General features: G+C 36.0%; 1 protein-coding gene across 1 annotated transcript in view; it reads right to left on the bottom strand.

Annotated features, from left to right (window-relative positions):
* Positions 1-16087, bottom strand: part of LOC131960553 (chemokine-like protein TAFA-2) — a 135260-nt gene that overhangs the window by 46871 nt on the left and 72302 nt on the right. The window contains exon 2 of the mRNA XM_059325794.1: positions 1408-1511. Within this exon, the coding sequence (XP_059181777.1) occupies positions 1408-1510 (103 nt within the window). The 5' untranslated portion in view covers position 1511. The remainder of the gene's footprint in view (positions 1-1407; positions 1512-16087) is intronic.

Here is a 16087-nt window from a genome sequence, read left to right on the forward strand (position 1 = left end):
CCGCCTCAAATTTTTGCTGTTTATTTACAATTCATTCAAGTGTGTTGGAGATAAACAGAGAAAGTAAATGAATAAAGATATATTCTAAACAAATACAATGAAACAAATCTAATTTTTCATCCTTAGGTCATTATTGTGTAAATTAACAAATTAGGGTAACTGTCATTTTCACATTTCACATAATCAAAATAAAATGAATTTACTCTGATGCAATTGTATCTTTCCCCATCCTGTTCCTACTGATTCTAATTTCTGAATCATATTGAACCACATGGCTAATTAACATGCAGAATGATGTCATCAGACCTTCCAGGCATGGTCAGATATTTTGTGATTATATGAGTGGGATTACCTGCATTTTAAGTAATGTAAAGTGAGAAATTGCAGACCGTGAAGCCACGTCATCTGATCAGCTCTTCTGATCAGCCTATATAGAGATCACCAGTCAAACTATTTAGAACTAATGGTGCCCAATAACGACCAATTGATTGGATCATCCTTACTCCATTGGTATACTTTCACACCTGAGCTGTTTGGTCCGCTTGAAACAAACTCTGGTGTGTTTTGTCAGATAGTCAGTTTGTTTTTTGCTGGTGTGAATGCTCAAACTAACTCTTATGCGGATCAAAGAACTGAACTCTGGTTCGCTTCCAAGTTCAGCAGAGTTTGGTTCACTGCAGATGGGAACGCAGTACAAACCAAAGGAAGGAAACGAACCAAATCACATGGCATTCTGGGTTGAATTTGGGTGGACAAAGTTTGAAAAATGACTCCTGGACAGATGTGGTCTAATGATGAAGTAAAGGCCCTTATCCAAATATGGTCAGATGATCACATCACACAGTTGCTTGTGGCTACAAATGATAAGTCTTGAAATTACAATGTATTAGACAATAGGCGGCGATTTGTTTGAAAAAAAATGAAGAATGAGCTTCCGATCAATGGGAGACCATTCTACCAACTGAGCCACAGCCGCCCTTACTACGGTTTGTCATATTTAGTTACTGTAATGTCCGTTATTCTTTTCTCATATAAATATATTTATTTCAGAAAAAGACTGGCCTGGGCGTCTGGAATGCCCTACTTAGTCTGCTTCCCCGCGACCCGGCCCCAAATAAGCGGAGGAAGATGGATGGCTGGATGGATGGATATTTAAATATTTAAATGTGCACTTTATGGAGCTTTGATTTTTTTTTTAAAAAGTACTCCTGTTGTTATACAGTACTTATGTTCACTTAAATAAACGGTTTCAATAAAACTACTTGTGACATGTCATATTTGACTCTGACTGAACATTTGCTCTCACTTTGACTTTTCCTATATCGATATTCAGCCTAAATATATCGGGATATGAGTTTTGCTCCATATCGCCCAGCCCTAGTGTGGATTGAGTTTTAATGTTCTCACCTGTAGCTCCTTCTGTTGGTATGGTCATCTCCCAGACACTGATCACGAGCACCATTACAAGTAGAGCCCCTTTACTTCCGATCTGCGTGTATCGCTCACTCATCCTGGAAAAAGAAAGAGGAGGAAATTAACGACAGGAGTAATTTTAATCTCTTACTTTTAGAGCAGCGTTAAACAAGGATTATATTCACGAGAAGAGGAAGCAGGTGCTGCTCCATCACTTTAACTTCACAATAGTTCATCTTGTCTGCATGCAGGACCTGGTCTCACAGGAATCCGTGAAATAGCCATGGATTCGCTTAACTCAAAATCTGTGGAAAAGTCACAGAATGACTCAAATTTCCGTGAATTTCGCTAAAATGCAAGTTAATGACATATGTCATATCCCGTGGCTATTCCATGGATATTTTTTCCCATTGGTTTGTTCCAAGTCACGTGACTTTCAAGGTCCCGGCGGTCAGAACAAAAAACATGGCGGACAGTTCTCTCATTTTTAGTGAAAAAATCAATATTTTGGCTTAGTTTCTGCATAAAAATGGATTTTGATCACATTTCTAGCAAGAAATATGTTTTATTTTCTAAATATTCACTTAGTGAATGTACATAATCACTTTGTATGTTGGAATAGCCACGGGATATGACTCATAACTCATTAACTTGCATTGTAGCGAAATCCGTGGCTAATTCACGGATTCCTGTGATACCATGTTGGCATGCATATTTGCTCTTATCAAGGAGAGACACAGGCCTTTATCCTCCTCCTTGCTTTTCAAAACAAACTACAGCTGTGAATGTGCCCGTGATCACTCCGAGTCTCTCCAAATCCTCTCTCCTCTCTTCCCCCTGCACCTCCTTCAATACAAGGCTCTTACAGCGGGAGCATGAACAGAAAGTGAAGACCCTATGCTGCCCCAACAGGCTTCGGTAAGCCTCTCTCGGCTCCACAGCAGAGTGGAAGAGAGCGAGCAGGCCGCTGTGGCTAATCCACCCCTCCACACTACCCTCTCCTCCTCTCTCTCTCCCTAATGAAGTGGCCACACTGCATACACCAGCTGGCACGGTGTGTTATCATTGACAGACAGCGATCAGATTTCAAACGAGGATGCAGGAGCGGGACGGTAATTACTGGAAGAGGCGCGGTGTCATATGGCGTGAGCGTACAATGTTACAAGCTGAGTTTACGCCTTATTTACCGCCTCTTATCTGCCTGCTTCATTGACGTATGGATTGGCCAAACCTCATTGGGGTTCTCAGATTATTTATGTAATTAAGTTTATTTTGGCAAGCCAAGCATGACCTTTTCTCCAGATTTTTTCAGAGTCACACAGGAATTCAAATCGAGTGATGTGTCAAAATAGCACAAACAGGACTTGCACGTCTAAGATTAGAAATAAGACCTCTTGAATCAAGGCACGCAGGCAATGTCAACATCAATACAAGGGGAACTATTCCTCATACTGATATGCATATATAGTCATGGAAAAATTATTACACCACTCTTTTTTCTTTTGTTTCTTGTTCATTTAATGCCTGCGCTGCAAAAAAAGAAAAGTTGGGTAAACTCAAAATTTCAAGGCAACAAACTTCGATAAAATTTTAAGTTGGACAATTAAACTAAAAATTTTAAGTTTTGTTTTTGAGTTTGCTAAACTCTGAATTCAGATTTTTGTCAACTCAACTGTATAAGTTGTAATAACGTTTAATCCTTGCTTCTGCTAACTTCTGCAATGTGCTGAATTGGCACGATTGTAACACCACTATGAAATGTAATGTTAAGACCACAATTTTTAGTTAGCATTGATACACTAATGGCTACTCTTCTAGCTGTAACAAGCAGCACCGCTAGCATCAGTTAGCCGCTAGCTTTCGCTAATGACCGAATTTCACAGCTTTCCCGTATTTCACAACAAAGAAAAAAGAGTTAGCAGAACTATTGTCCCTTGTTGTGAACCCTAACTTAAAGATATCAGTAACAACAACTCACCAACTTGTTTTTGAGCATACAACTGGCTTTCTTTGTTGTGCTAACTTACATTATTGCCCTAAATGTCAATAATTTATATTTAAATCACTGTTTTAGGCCAAAAAAATACAAGTTGGCTTTTTTGCAGTGTGGTTCAACTAAATGTCCATTTGTTTGGACAGATATAATGATAACAACAAAAATTGCTCTAAAGAGTTTAATTTAAGAGCTGATATCTAGACATTTTTCATGGTCTTCTTGATAATGATTTTGGTTATTATGAAGAAAACCATGGGAAATCAGAATCAGAATCTTTTATTGTCATTGCACAGAGTAACAAATACTAGTACAACGAGATTTGCCATCAACCCGTCCAAAACGTATAAAACACACATACAATATAACTGTGACGTCATCCATTGGTTTGTGGCCCGTTGGGAGCATCAAATTCGACTTTTCGTTACACTCATCTCCATCTTGTTTCCGATACGGGGAACAGACCATATCTGGACTGTGGAGGAGTGAGAGGGATCTGATCACTGACTACAGCCTCTCTACACCTCAACCTGACTGAGAGAAGTCACTGCTAATTCATGTTAGCATTAACTGGAGCATTACCTGGAATGCAAATTTAGTTAAATGGTTTTATTCTGGTTTTAATTGGTTTTAACTGGTTTTATGCTGATTTTAATTGGTTTCATTTTGGTTTTAAGTGGGTTTATTCTGGTTTTAATTGGTTTTAACTGGTTTTATTCTGGTTTTAATTGGTTTTAACTGGTTTTATTCTGGTTTTAATTGGTTCTATTCTGGTTTTAAGTGGGTTTATTCTGATTTTAAATGGTTTTATTCTGATTTTATGTGGTTTTATTCTGGTTTTATTCTATGTACGGTTAAATGTATGTTACTGACCTCAGAAAACTGAACATCGACTCCTTGGAGTGTCTGTTAGTCCAACCAAACGCTGAACAAGACATTTTACAAAGTTCAAATAAACTGTCATTAAGTGAAAATACAGTGAAAGGGTCAAAGTTATGAGACCAAACCGCTATAAGTCCTTTTATTTCAATCAATATCAATCAATCAATCAATATTGCGAATAAGTCTAAGTAAGCAATCATTTACATACAGTGAGGACTCCAGTACAACAAGCAGCACCGCTAGCATCAGTTAGCCGATAGCTTTCGCTAACCACCGAATTTCACAGCTTTCCCGTATTTCACAACAAAGAAAAAAGAGTTAGCAGAACTGTTGTCCCTTGTTGTGAACCCTAACTTAAAGATATCAGTAACAACAACTCACCAACTTGTTTTTGAGCATACGACTGGCTTTCTTTGTTGTGCTAACTTACATTATTGCCCTAAATGTCAATAATTTATATTTAAATCACTGTTTTAGGCCAAAAAAATACAAGTTGGCTTTTTTGCAGTGTGGTTCAACTAAATGTCCATTTGTTTGGACAGATATAATGATAACAACAAAAATTGCTCTAAAGAGTTTAATTTAAGAGCTGATATCTAGGCATTTTTCATGGTCTTCTTGATAATGATTTTGGTTATTATGAAGAAAACCATGGGAAATCAGAATCAGAATCTTTTATTGTCATTGCACAGAGTAACAAATACTAGTACAACGAGATTTGCCATCAACCCGTCCAAAACGTATAAAACACACATACAATATAACAGAGGTGGACAGGACAGGAAGACAGAGATGAAGAAAAAGAAATACAGCACAACGTGAGGAGAGGAAAGGAGGAAAAAACAATGAAAAAAAACTCAGAAACATAAGCACATAATCCACTTGTAATCTCTAGATATCAGCTCTTAAATTAAACTCTTATGAGCAATTTAGTTGTTATCATTATATTTGTCCAAACAAATGTACCTTTAGTTGTACCAGGCAAATTAGAGAAAACAATGGTCTATTTTTTTTCCATGACTGTATGAATATAATTTTAAAGCATTTTAAATCAATCAATTAAATCAATTAATCAATTAAATTAGATTGGATTAGGTCACACACAGTGACGTCTGAATACTGACACTAATACTCTCCGCAGAAAGGACAAAAGTAATAAAATGTGAAAAATTTGAATTTCTTCAAACCAGTAGGCCAGTAGAATGTAAAATAGACCAAATATGGCTTAGGGGATCAACAGGGTGGTGAAAAAGTCGTATACTGCAGGTATCAAAAGCATTGCATTAGGAAAAAAAGCTGCCAGAGGACTCTGCCGATGTTTTTGAGCTGTTTTGATCAAGTAAGTAATAAAACCTTTAAAGTCCTTTCGTTGTGTGCATGATATGTGCATGCAGTTAATATTTTGGCACATTACTGTAAACTCCACAGCTAGTGGGCGGTGAAATGAGTATTATCACCTGTGAATCCCATCATTGTGAGTATATAGGCTCTGTTTACATGTCAGAAGATGTAAAAATGTGTGGCTTTCCACTTGAAGAAACAAATTTAAAACCAAGTATAAACAGAGCTCACAGACAGACTGAGTCACCTTAATCTAGGGCTGGGCGATATGGACCAAAAGTCATATCCCGATATATTTAGGCTGAATATTGATATACGATATATATCCCGATATTTTTATTGCAAAGTGAGAGCAAATGTTCAGTCAAATATGACATGTCACAAGTAGTTTTATTGAAACCATTGATTTAAGTGAACATATATACTGTATAACAACAGGAGTACCTTTTTTTTTTTAAATAAAATATATCTTAAATTGAAAAAGCCTATGAAATAAATGAGGCCAATCTTTTTCTGAAATGAATATATTTATATTAAAAACAAATAATTAACATTACAAAAGAACTAAATATGACCAAACCTAGTAAGGGCAACATTTATATTTAAAGAAAGAAAAAAAATGAATTAGATTTATATATGCAATATGGTCTAATTCCATATCTCATTTAAAAGTATATCGATATATTTTTTATATCGCCCAGCCCTAATCCACACCTGCTTTTATCTTGGTCCTTAAGGTCCCTTTCAGATATAAAGCCTGGTGGCCTCATAGACTTGACATTCTTCATTTTTTTCAAATTCCTTTTCAAAGTAAATTGCGGTGTTTTCATATCAACGGATATATCGCCCGGCCGTACCCTATTCTCCGAGTTCAACTTTAAAAGACTTCAAAACTGCTGTAAAAAACTCTGGATTGACAACTTCATACCTGCTGAAAATATCTGACCAAACGTGTGATTCAGCCACTTATCTACAGTAGCAAGAAAATACACCAAACAACTAAACAACCAAGCTGATCTGTTATAGTTTCATGGGGATATATCTCCATCACCAGCATGATGTAAAACCTCCTCAGAGGCTAAGACTGCCATCTTCTTGACACTAAGCAGGAAATTCGAAGACATGTGGACGGAGACAGACTCTAGTGTTGTGTGATGGCAGCATAATGGTTAGGTTGATACATTTGGCCAAATGGACCTCAAATTGTACACTTAGGTACTTGTATTATAGCGGAGGGTGCTAATGTTCACCTTGATGGCAACAGATTTATAGCCGCTGGTTAGCCCAAGAATTGGAGGCTGGGTTGAATTGGTCGCCAGTCGATGTTGCTGTGCAGTTCAGTGTGTGTGTGTGAGAGAAAAAGGGTCATTGGTGACAGAGTGCGGGGCAGAGCACTACAGCATCATTTGTTGGGTGCTGTCTAAGGGTGCAATTCTATAAATGACATCTCATTGTCCCTGAATGTGCTTTGTTGTCATTGGTGCAGCGGTGTGCTTGGCAGAGCGAGTCGCTGAAGATTTGTTACAGTTTGAGGCCATTTTACATTTCGACCTTGAATCGGAGGTCTTCCGCAACTCCATAAATACAACAACAATGCTGCATGCATTCAAACTACCTGCTGTTCAAGTTATCACCATATTTTCTTCTAAGGAAATGTCTTTTTCGCTGCAACAAAGTGGTCCAGCCTGTATCAGTTCATAGAGGTTTTTAGAGCTTTTTCCTGCTGCACAGGAGGTCATGTATTTTATACAATGTGTTTTTCAAAATGGCTAGAACTGTGTGATTCATATTTATAAAGATGATTCATGTTATAGTTGTCTTATTTGCCATTTATATGCTTCTGGTTCAATTTAAATGGTTTTATTCTGGTTTTGAATGGTTTTATTCTGGTTTTAACTGGTTTCGTTCTGGTTTTAATTGGTTTTATTCTGGTTTTAAGTGGGTTTATTCTGGTTTTAACTGGTTTTATTCTGGTTGTAACTGGTTTTATTCTGGTTTTAAATGGTTTTATTGTGGTTTTATTCTACGAACGATTAAATGTACGTTACTGACCTAAGAAAACTGAACAGCGTTTCCTTGGAGTATCTGTTAGTCCAACCAAACGCTGAATGACATGACATTTTTACTGAACAAAACGTTCAAATAACATGACATTTTTACTGAACAAAACATTCAAATAAACTGTCATTAAGTGAAAATACAGTGAAAGGGTCAAAGTTATGACACCAAACTGCTATACGTCCTTTTATATATATATAGCTTTATTGACACGCTGCCGTGGATACGTATGTTCTGCTTCCCTCCTGATGATGGCTCGCCTTGTTAGTGACATGTCAATCAAAGGTAGCCACGCCTCAAATTATAGTTCTTTATCTTCTATTTTCTTCTAAATGGGGCCATATTTACACTGTTACAATAAAAAAATTGTCTTGAAGAAGATTTTTTACTAGCAATTGAGACCATAGACTAAAAAAATTTTGGAGGTAATAAATCAAGTGAGAAGTTTTCTCATTTTGTATTGAAATGAATGGACCAAAATGCTCCGGCAGCCGCCGTCAGCACCTGAAGGCACTTCCTGGTTTGCCTCACTGCTCAGACCCGGAGGTTGCCGCTTAGTTTAATGCTGCATGCATTCAAACTACCTGCTGTTAAAGTTATCACCATATTTTCTACTAAGAAAAAGTCTGTTTTGCTGCAACAAAGTTGTCCAGTCTGTATCAATTCATAGAGGTCTCGTAGCTCTTTTTCCTGCTGCACAGGAGGTCATGTATTTTATACAATATGTTTTTCAAAACAGCTAGAACTGTGTTATTCATATTTGTAAAGATGATTCATGTTATAGTTTTCTTATTTGCCATTTCTATGCTTATGGTTTAATTCAGGAGGCTTATCATGGACCACCTACAGAAACTAAAATCCCTTTCTCCTCATGTAAGATGCACTAATTAAAATGTTTATATTATTGATGGATTAAACGACCATGTGTATTGTGCAAGAGTCACTTGTAACGACAAACCCACTGAGATTTATCAGTTTAACCCCTCCTTCATCCAGTTTACTTCCACTTCATTATTTTTGTTTTACAGCCTGCCACTGTACTCTATTAGTTTGGTCTCACTGTCCTTATCACCAGTGTTTTAAAATACAGTGTGCAATTGTGTGATGTGCAATCAAGTCATATAATTTGCTAACATGATCTACATAACGACTTGATACGGTGATAATATATTACGTGCTTAGACTGTATAAATAATGGACGTAGTGACTGTGACGTCATCCATTGGTTTGTGGCCTGTTGGAAGCATCAAATTCGACTTTTCGTTACACTCATCTCCATCTTGTTTCCGATACGGGGAACAGACCATATCTGGACTGTGGAGGAGTGAGAGGGATCTGATCACTGACTACAGCCTCTCTACACCTCAACCTGACTGAGAGAAGTCACTGCTAATTCATGTTAGCATTAACTGGAGCATTACCTGGAATGCAAATTTAGTTAAATGGTTTTATTCTGGTTTTAATTGGTTTTAACTGGTTTTATGCTGATTTTAATTGGTTTCATTTTGGTTTTAAGTGGGTTTATTCTGGTTTTAATTGGTTTTAACTGGTTTTATTCTGGTTTTAATTGGTTTTAACTGGTTTTATTCTGGTTTTAATTGGTTCTATTCTGGTTTTAAGTGGGTTTATTCTGATTTTAAATGGTTTTATTCTGATTTTATGTGGTTTTATTCTGGTTTTATTCTATGTACGGTTAAATGTATGTTACTGACCTCAGAAAACTGAACATCGACTCCTTGGAGTGTCTGTTAGTCCAACCAAACGCTGAACAAGACATTTTACAAAGTTCAAATAAACTGTTATTAAGTGAAAATACAGTGAAAGGGTCAAAGTTATGAGACCAAACCGCTATAAGTCCTTTTATTTCAATCAATATCAATCAATCAATCAATATTGCGAATAAGTCTAAGTAAGCAATCATTTACATACAGTGAGGACTCCAGTACAAGTAAGACACTGAAGAAAAGACTTAGGAGGTTTAGCTGGAAGTGAGTGGAGAGTGAGAGCACTGTGGACAGCTCTGTGCTCCCAGCAGCAGGATCAGCACTTTGGAGAGCTCTAAAACCCAGTCCTGACAGCTTTACTACATGTGGCTTCCCAGCAGTGGGCTTCAATATTACTTTTGTTTTTCTTTCCTACTTTCTCCCCACACCTCAAGCATACCAGTAAACCTGCAGTGTTGCCAGTGAAAGCAAACACATCTGTCTGAGACGTTCCTTTTTTAAGAATTGGTTTCCATAAATAGGGAAACTAAAGATTAGCTAACAAAATTTAAATTAGAGGATGTACGTTAGTGATGCATTTTAGTTGATTTATTCAGTAGTGTACACTGCCCTACAAAGCCTAACTGCAGTAACTACATTTTTGGTCAAAATTGAGTTATAACTAAAATCAATTTTGCTTCATTTCAGATAAATAATGATTTAAAAAACTACAAAATCCAACTCAAGACCAAGCAGTAATTGCACTTACCACAGTCAGCTTTGGATACATATACTAATTTAAACATAAAAATAATAGAAATTATACATTTATTTGAAAGGGAAATTATTATCTAGATAGTGATTAAATAAAAAAGTGAGATAAAATTATATTAAGACTAAAATATAACATTTCTTTATAATATTATGTCTAAAATGCACACATTTTTAAATAGAGTTGTTAAACACTTTTAAATACACTGGTAACTAAATCAATTTGAGAATGTTTATTCACTGAAAACAAAATATAAAAGCTGAAAGAAGACAACAACATTGTTGTCACTGAACTCTGTTTATCATTACTATTAGAACCTTTTACAGCAAAACCAGAGTACAGTAACTACGTTTTTGGGGTCAAAGGTCAAATAAATCATCATGATTTTTAGCATAAAAATTCTGTCATCAATTCATGTAGAAATAAGTGTCATATCACTGACCTACCTATAACTCATTTGGCTGGCCAGTTAATAAATGTTTAAAAAAAACTTTAAAGCAGTTTTTCTCAGTTTTACTCTTTGCGTAGTTACTGCAGTTAGACTTTGTAGGACAGTATAAGCCACACCTTTTCTCCGAATGTGATGTATTTATTAACATATGATTTTGTCAGAGCCCCAGGGAGCCACTGGAGGATGGTTTTAGAGCCATGGGTTGGCGACCCACGGGTCAAACAAACAGGATGAGATGGTGTAAATGAGCTGTGTCCGCCTGCCTCCAGTCTCTGTGCTAAGCTAGACGTAGCATGTTGTGACACCAGGGGCCAGTTGCATAAATGATGTGTACTCACGAAAACTGTGCTTTCACCTTTTCCCACACATAAACTGGTGTTGTTTTAAAGGAAGAATGTGAAGTGAGAATATGCACACCTCAGACATTCTTTTTTTCAGCCCTGGCGGTTTGTTGTGTTTGTGTATAACCTTCGAATAAAACATTATTTTCAGGTTGTTTGCCAGTTTTACTTATTGTTTTTTTCAGGCTGCACAGCATTGTAAAATGTCTATCAAAGGTGCATTCACTGCCTTTATGATTAATCATTTCATTTTTCACATGATCACTTGATCCACCATCTCTTTATAAATTATTATTTCATTTTATCCTTAATTGTAAAGCACTTTGTAAAGACAGCTTCAACATGAGCACTTTAAAAGAAACCCTGATCGTCCTTTTGATGTTTAATAATCATTATGATTAAGATATTGCTGATGAAACGTGATGAATTAGCAGTATGGACACTACACACTGCTGTGTGTTGGTGAAATTGCACTGCGTCTTTCTTCTAAGTCAGGGGTGAGCAACTGGAGGCCCGAGGGGACAAATACTGTAGTGATGATGTCACTTAGTTTGGGTTTTGGTTGAACAACTTCTATTTTCCAAAAAAACTGACTATTTTGTTGATTTATTGGGTACCTGAAGCTGACTATTTTTGATTGAACGAAAGAGACTATTTTTGGTGTTTTGGTTGTTTGAATTATGGGTTGAATTTGGGACACTGAATTATAATATAATATACTGTGTTGAATTGCAAATTATTGTGTGTGTGCTTTGTGTTTATTGGGTCTCCTTTGGAAATGGTCATCCTTGATTTCTGGCTGTTAGTAGGGTCCATGCATGGGTAGGCATGGGTCTTGTGTACGTTTGACGAATCAAAATACAAAAGAAAATTGTCAGATTAGCTCTGACTGGCACCCCGGCACTGCCAAACCGTTACAATACGGCCCGCACCCTCACTTGAAGTGGCCCTCAGTACATCTACATGCATTTGAGCATCTTAAACGTGCAGTGTAAAAATGCACAGAATTACTTCTTGCAATTATTGTTGTTCTGCTGAGAAATCACAGTAAGTGGTTATTTTTTATTTGTTTCAAACCTTTTTTATTCCTATTTATACTGTTATACATGCATTTGAGCATGAAATATGTTACTGTAAACATAAACACAAGTAAACATATTTAAAATTGCAGTTCCATCATATCTGGTTAAGTGCACGGTCCTATATGTGGTCCTGTGGTAGTGTCCATGAAAAATTGTGGCCCTCTCCAGTATTTAAGTTGCCCATCCCTGTTCTAAGCCGTCAACTTTCAATATGCAAACGCTGTTTAACCCTCTGGAGTCCATCTATTTATTGAAAATACATGTTTTATTTACAGCAATAACTTTATTTATATATGGTATGAAGACAAACTGAGAAAGCCAGTTAAAGTGCATCATAGGAGCTTTCACAGTGTGACATTTATGTTTCTAGACCATTTTTAAAATGTGAATTTTCTTTCTACAATGAAATATATTACTATTTTTAATTCACATGCAAATAGACTGTTTTGTAGTTTGATCATTTATTATTTTTTTCTGCTGTTTTTGTGTGTAAAAATGTTTTTTTTTAAAAGGTACATTTCCATAGACACCTGTGTCTTTTGTTTGTATTTTGGGTTCCTGGCAGCTTTATACTTTGTTAATTAAAATAAAATGAAAAATCTGACTGATAGCCAAGTTTGTGTGGAGAAAAAGGAGCCATGCATGTGATGTAAGGACAGGCTGAAAGATGCTAAACAGAGACATAAATGAATGCATAGGAAGTTGACAAATTAGAACCAAAATCTCCTTGACTTCAGAAGTTTAAGTGCACGTGGTGTTGCACGTGCACCCAGTTCCACAATAATTAATATCATTATTTCATCAATAATATAATTTCTGTCTATGTGCATACACACAGTTTTAGTGCATCTGGCATCTAGCATCTAGCTCCAGCTGTGGACTTGCACACACGAGATTGATACTTTCCGAAAATAAATGTTCTCATTTAAGTGTGTCAGCTCTAACATCATGGATATTATTTGAATATTACCTGGAATTAACTAAGGCCATAACAAAAAAGATATTTTTCTTGGTAATAATTACTTTACTGGAGTTTTTTTTTACCTGTTTTATTCATTAATTGAATGTGTTTTAAGTTTATCTTGCCACTGGGGACATTATATATTTCAGGTTTTAACAGAGATTCAAATGAGTGTTTTTGCAAGGAAACTAAATCAGTAACTGTCAGTGGTTGGAAGTTGGGAAACACATAATGTATGCAGATTATTGCTATAAGCAGGAAACATGAGCTGCACATTGAAGTTTGGAGGATAACAGAGGAAAAACAAATACTAATAACCTGTAATTGTGCTCTGATTGTCTGCAGTGCTTTGTATCTGCTATTGGCAGCAGACAGAACATTTTCCTGTCTTCAGTATATTTCTCTGCACTTGAGGACACTTTCAAATGCAAATGAACACCTTTAGTGAGGAATAATGCATATTCTTTTCTCTGGTGCCACCTCAGTAGTTCTCCTGGATTTGTGTGCTCAAATTTATCCAGAGATTGGACTTTTATCCCTTTGTTATGAGTTGGCTCTGTTGTGCGGCGTATAAGCCGGCGGTGTAGATCATTGGATTTCCTTTCAAGAGTACAAAGTGAATTTGTTTAAAACTGAATGAAGCACGAAATCCCCATCTCTGACCAAAAACTGTGATCGCCTCAGCCGTTTCGTCGTGCCCTCCCACTCCCTTCCTCTCTGCGAAGCAAATTGAATGGCATCAGACCAATGAGGCTGCTTTAAAAAGACTCCACTCCAGGCTTGACCTTGGTGAGCGGACACACTGACTGAGGAATCGACTCCTACACTCACAAAGATGAAAACACCTTACATGTAACAAGAACAGCAAATTCCCATCTCAATTAAATCAAAAGAAACGGCTCCACTTTTATACCGCTGTAATACTGCCAACCCTATCTCTGATGTACTGTAGCAGTAAAGTCCCTGCACAGCAACCAACCATCCAATAATACATTATGAACAAAGCAAATTAGATTTCCATACTTACTGTGTGATTTTCTGTTAATAATGTAAATTATCTCCAACAGTGTTTTCTATGAATGTTCATTTATATATATATATATATATATATATAGCTGCTTGTTACAGCTACATGAGTAGCCATTAGCGTATCAATGCTAACTCAAAATTGACATTTCATAGCGGCATTACAATCGTGCCAATTCAGCACATTGCAGAAGTTAGCGGAAGTAAGGATTAAAAGTTATTACAATGTAAAATTATAAATTAGTACAACTTACAGTTTAGTTGATAAATATCTGAATTCAGAGTTTAGCAAACTCAAAAACAAAACTTAAAATATTTCGTTTAACTATCCAACTTAAAATATTGTTGCCTTGAAATTTTGAGTTCACCCAACTTTTCTTTTTTGCAGTGTATATCCTTTATTTAACGAGGTAAAAAAGTCTCGTTGAGATTAAAAAATCTCTTTTACAAGAGAGACCTGGCCAAGAAAGCAGCATAAAAGTGACAAGTTACAACATTTAAAACATAATTAACATAAACAATTAAATACAAATACAGTATCACAACATCAATGAAAGAGCCTCAAGTAGAGACTCATACGGAGCAGTCACACTGACTAAGGGAAATTATTTATTTATCCTTTAAAATCGTTTAAATCGTCTTTAAAAATTTAAATTCACCAATTGTGATCAACTCAGACAATTTCATATCTTTTTGCAGATTGTTCCATGATAAAGGGCCGTAACTAAAAGCTTTCTTACCTAATTTAGTTCTCACTCTTGTTACCAGCATCTGGACAATATTTTGTGAGTGTAGACCATGTTTAGTTTGGTTTCGACACATGTGTGCATTGCACACAGGTAAGAGGGAAGCAGCCCAAGAATACATTTATAGATAAAAAAAACTAACCAATGAGACTGCCTGCGAACATACAAAGATGGCATTTCAGCCGTGGCATATAGAGTACGATGACGTGTACCATTTCCCAAACCATTAATGAAACGCAGAGCACAATGATAAACACAATCCAACTTCTTAAGGCTCTGATTAGTTGCATTCATGAAAAGCAGATCACCGTAATCCAGTAGAGGCAAAAAAGTTACAGAAATCAAATATTTCCTTGTCAGATAGGAGAAACATGACTTGTTTCTAAAAAAGAATCCCAATTTTAGTTTTAGTTTTGTCACAAGGCTTTCAATATGGGGCTTAAAAGACAGCTTCTGGTCAACTGATTCTGATTTAACCCTCTGGAGTCCATCTTTTTATTGAAAATACACATAACTTTATTCATATCTGATATGTAGACAAGCTGAGAAAGCCAGTTAAAGTTCAATCATAGGAGCTTTCACAGTGTGACATTTATGTTTCAAGACCATTTTTAAAATGTAAATGTTCTTTCTACAATGAAAACTATTACTATTTTTAATTTACATGCAAATAAACTGTTTTGTAGTTTTATTATTTTTTCTCTGCTGAGAAAAAGGAGCCATGCATGTGATGTTAGGACAGACTGAAAGATGCTGAACAGAGACAGAAATGAATGCACAGGAAGTTGACAAATTTGAACCAAAATCTCCTGGACTTCAGAGGTTTAATGTATAAATTAGTTTAACCGTACCAGGCAGTTCTAGGTTTCACTGATTTGTATTTTTATTTTTTTTATTTGATTTATTTGGCACAGTTTTAAAAGAAAGAAAATAACATAATAACAACAACAATAACAGAATTTATATATTCCATATACATATTGAATATATTATATACATATTTGAATATATTTATTTTATAAAATAAAGACATGCCAGGAAAGCCTCATGGAGCTTGAATAGTGGGATTCCCTAATATAACATGAAAATAAAAAGGAACAAGGAACATAGAATTATACAGAGCAAGAAAAAAAAGGCACAACTATTTTTTTTTTTACAGCTGAATAGAAAAAAAATGGAATGGAAAAGTTTTGACAGGGCAAAGTGCAGCACTGCCCAGAGTCTACTTCCACTTTATTGCTGTCGATGGAGAAATAATAACATATAGTTTACTGTTGCCTAGAGACACAGTGAACAACCCCCGAGCTTGAGACTTTGC

The sequence above is a fragment of the Centropristis striata genome, chromosome 22, assembly GCF_030273125.1.
Source record: "Centropristis striata isolate RG_2023a ecotype Rhode Island chromosome 22, C.striata_1.0, whole genome shotgun sequence".
Classification (NCBI taxonomy): Eukaryota; Metazoa; Chordata; class Actinopteri; order Perciformes; family Serranidae; genus Centropristis; species Centropristis striata.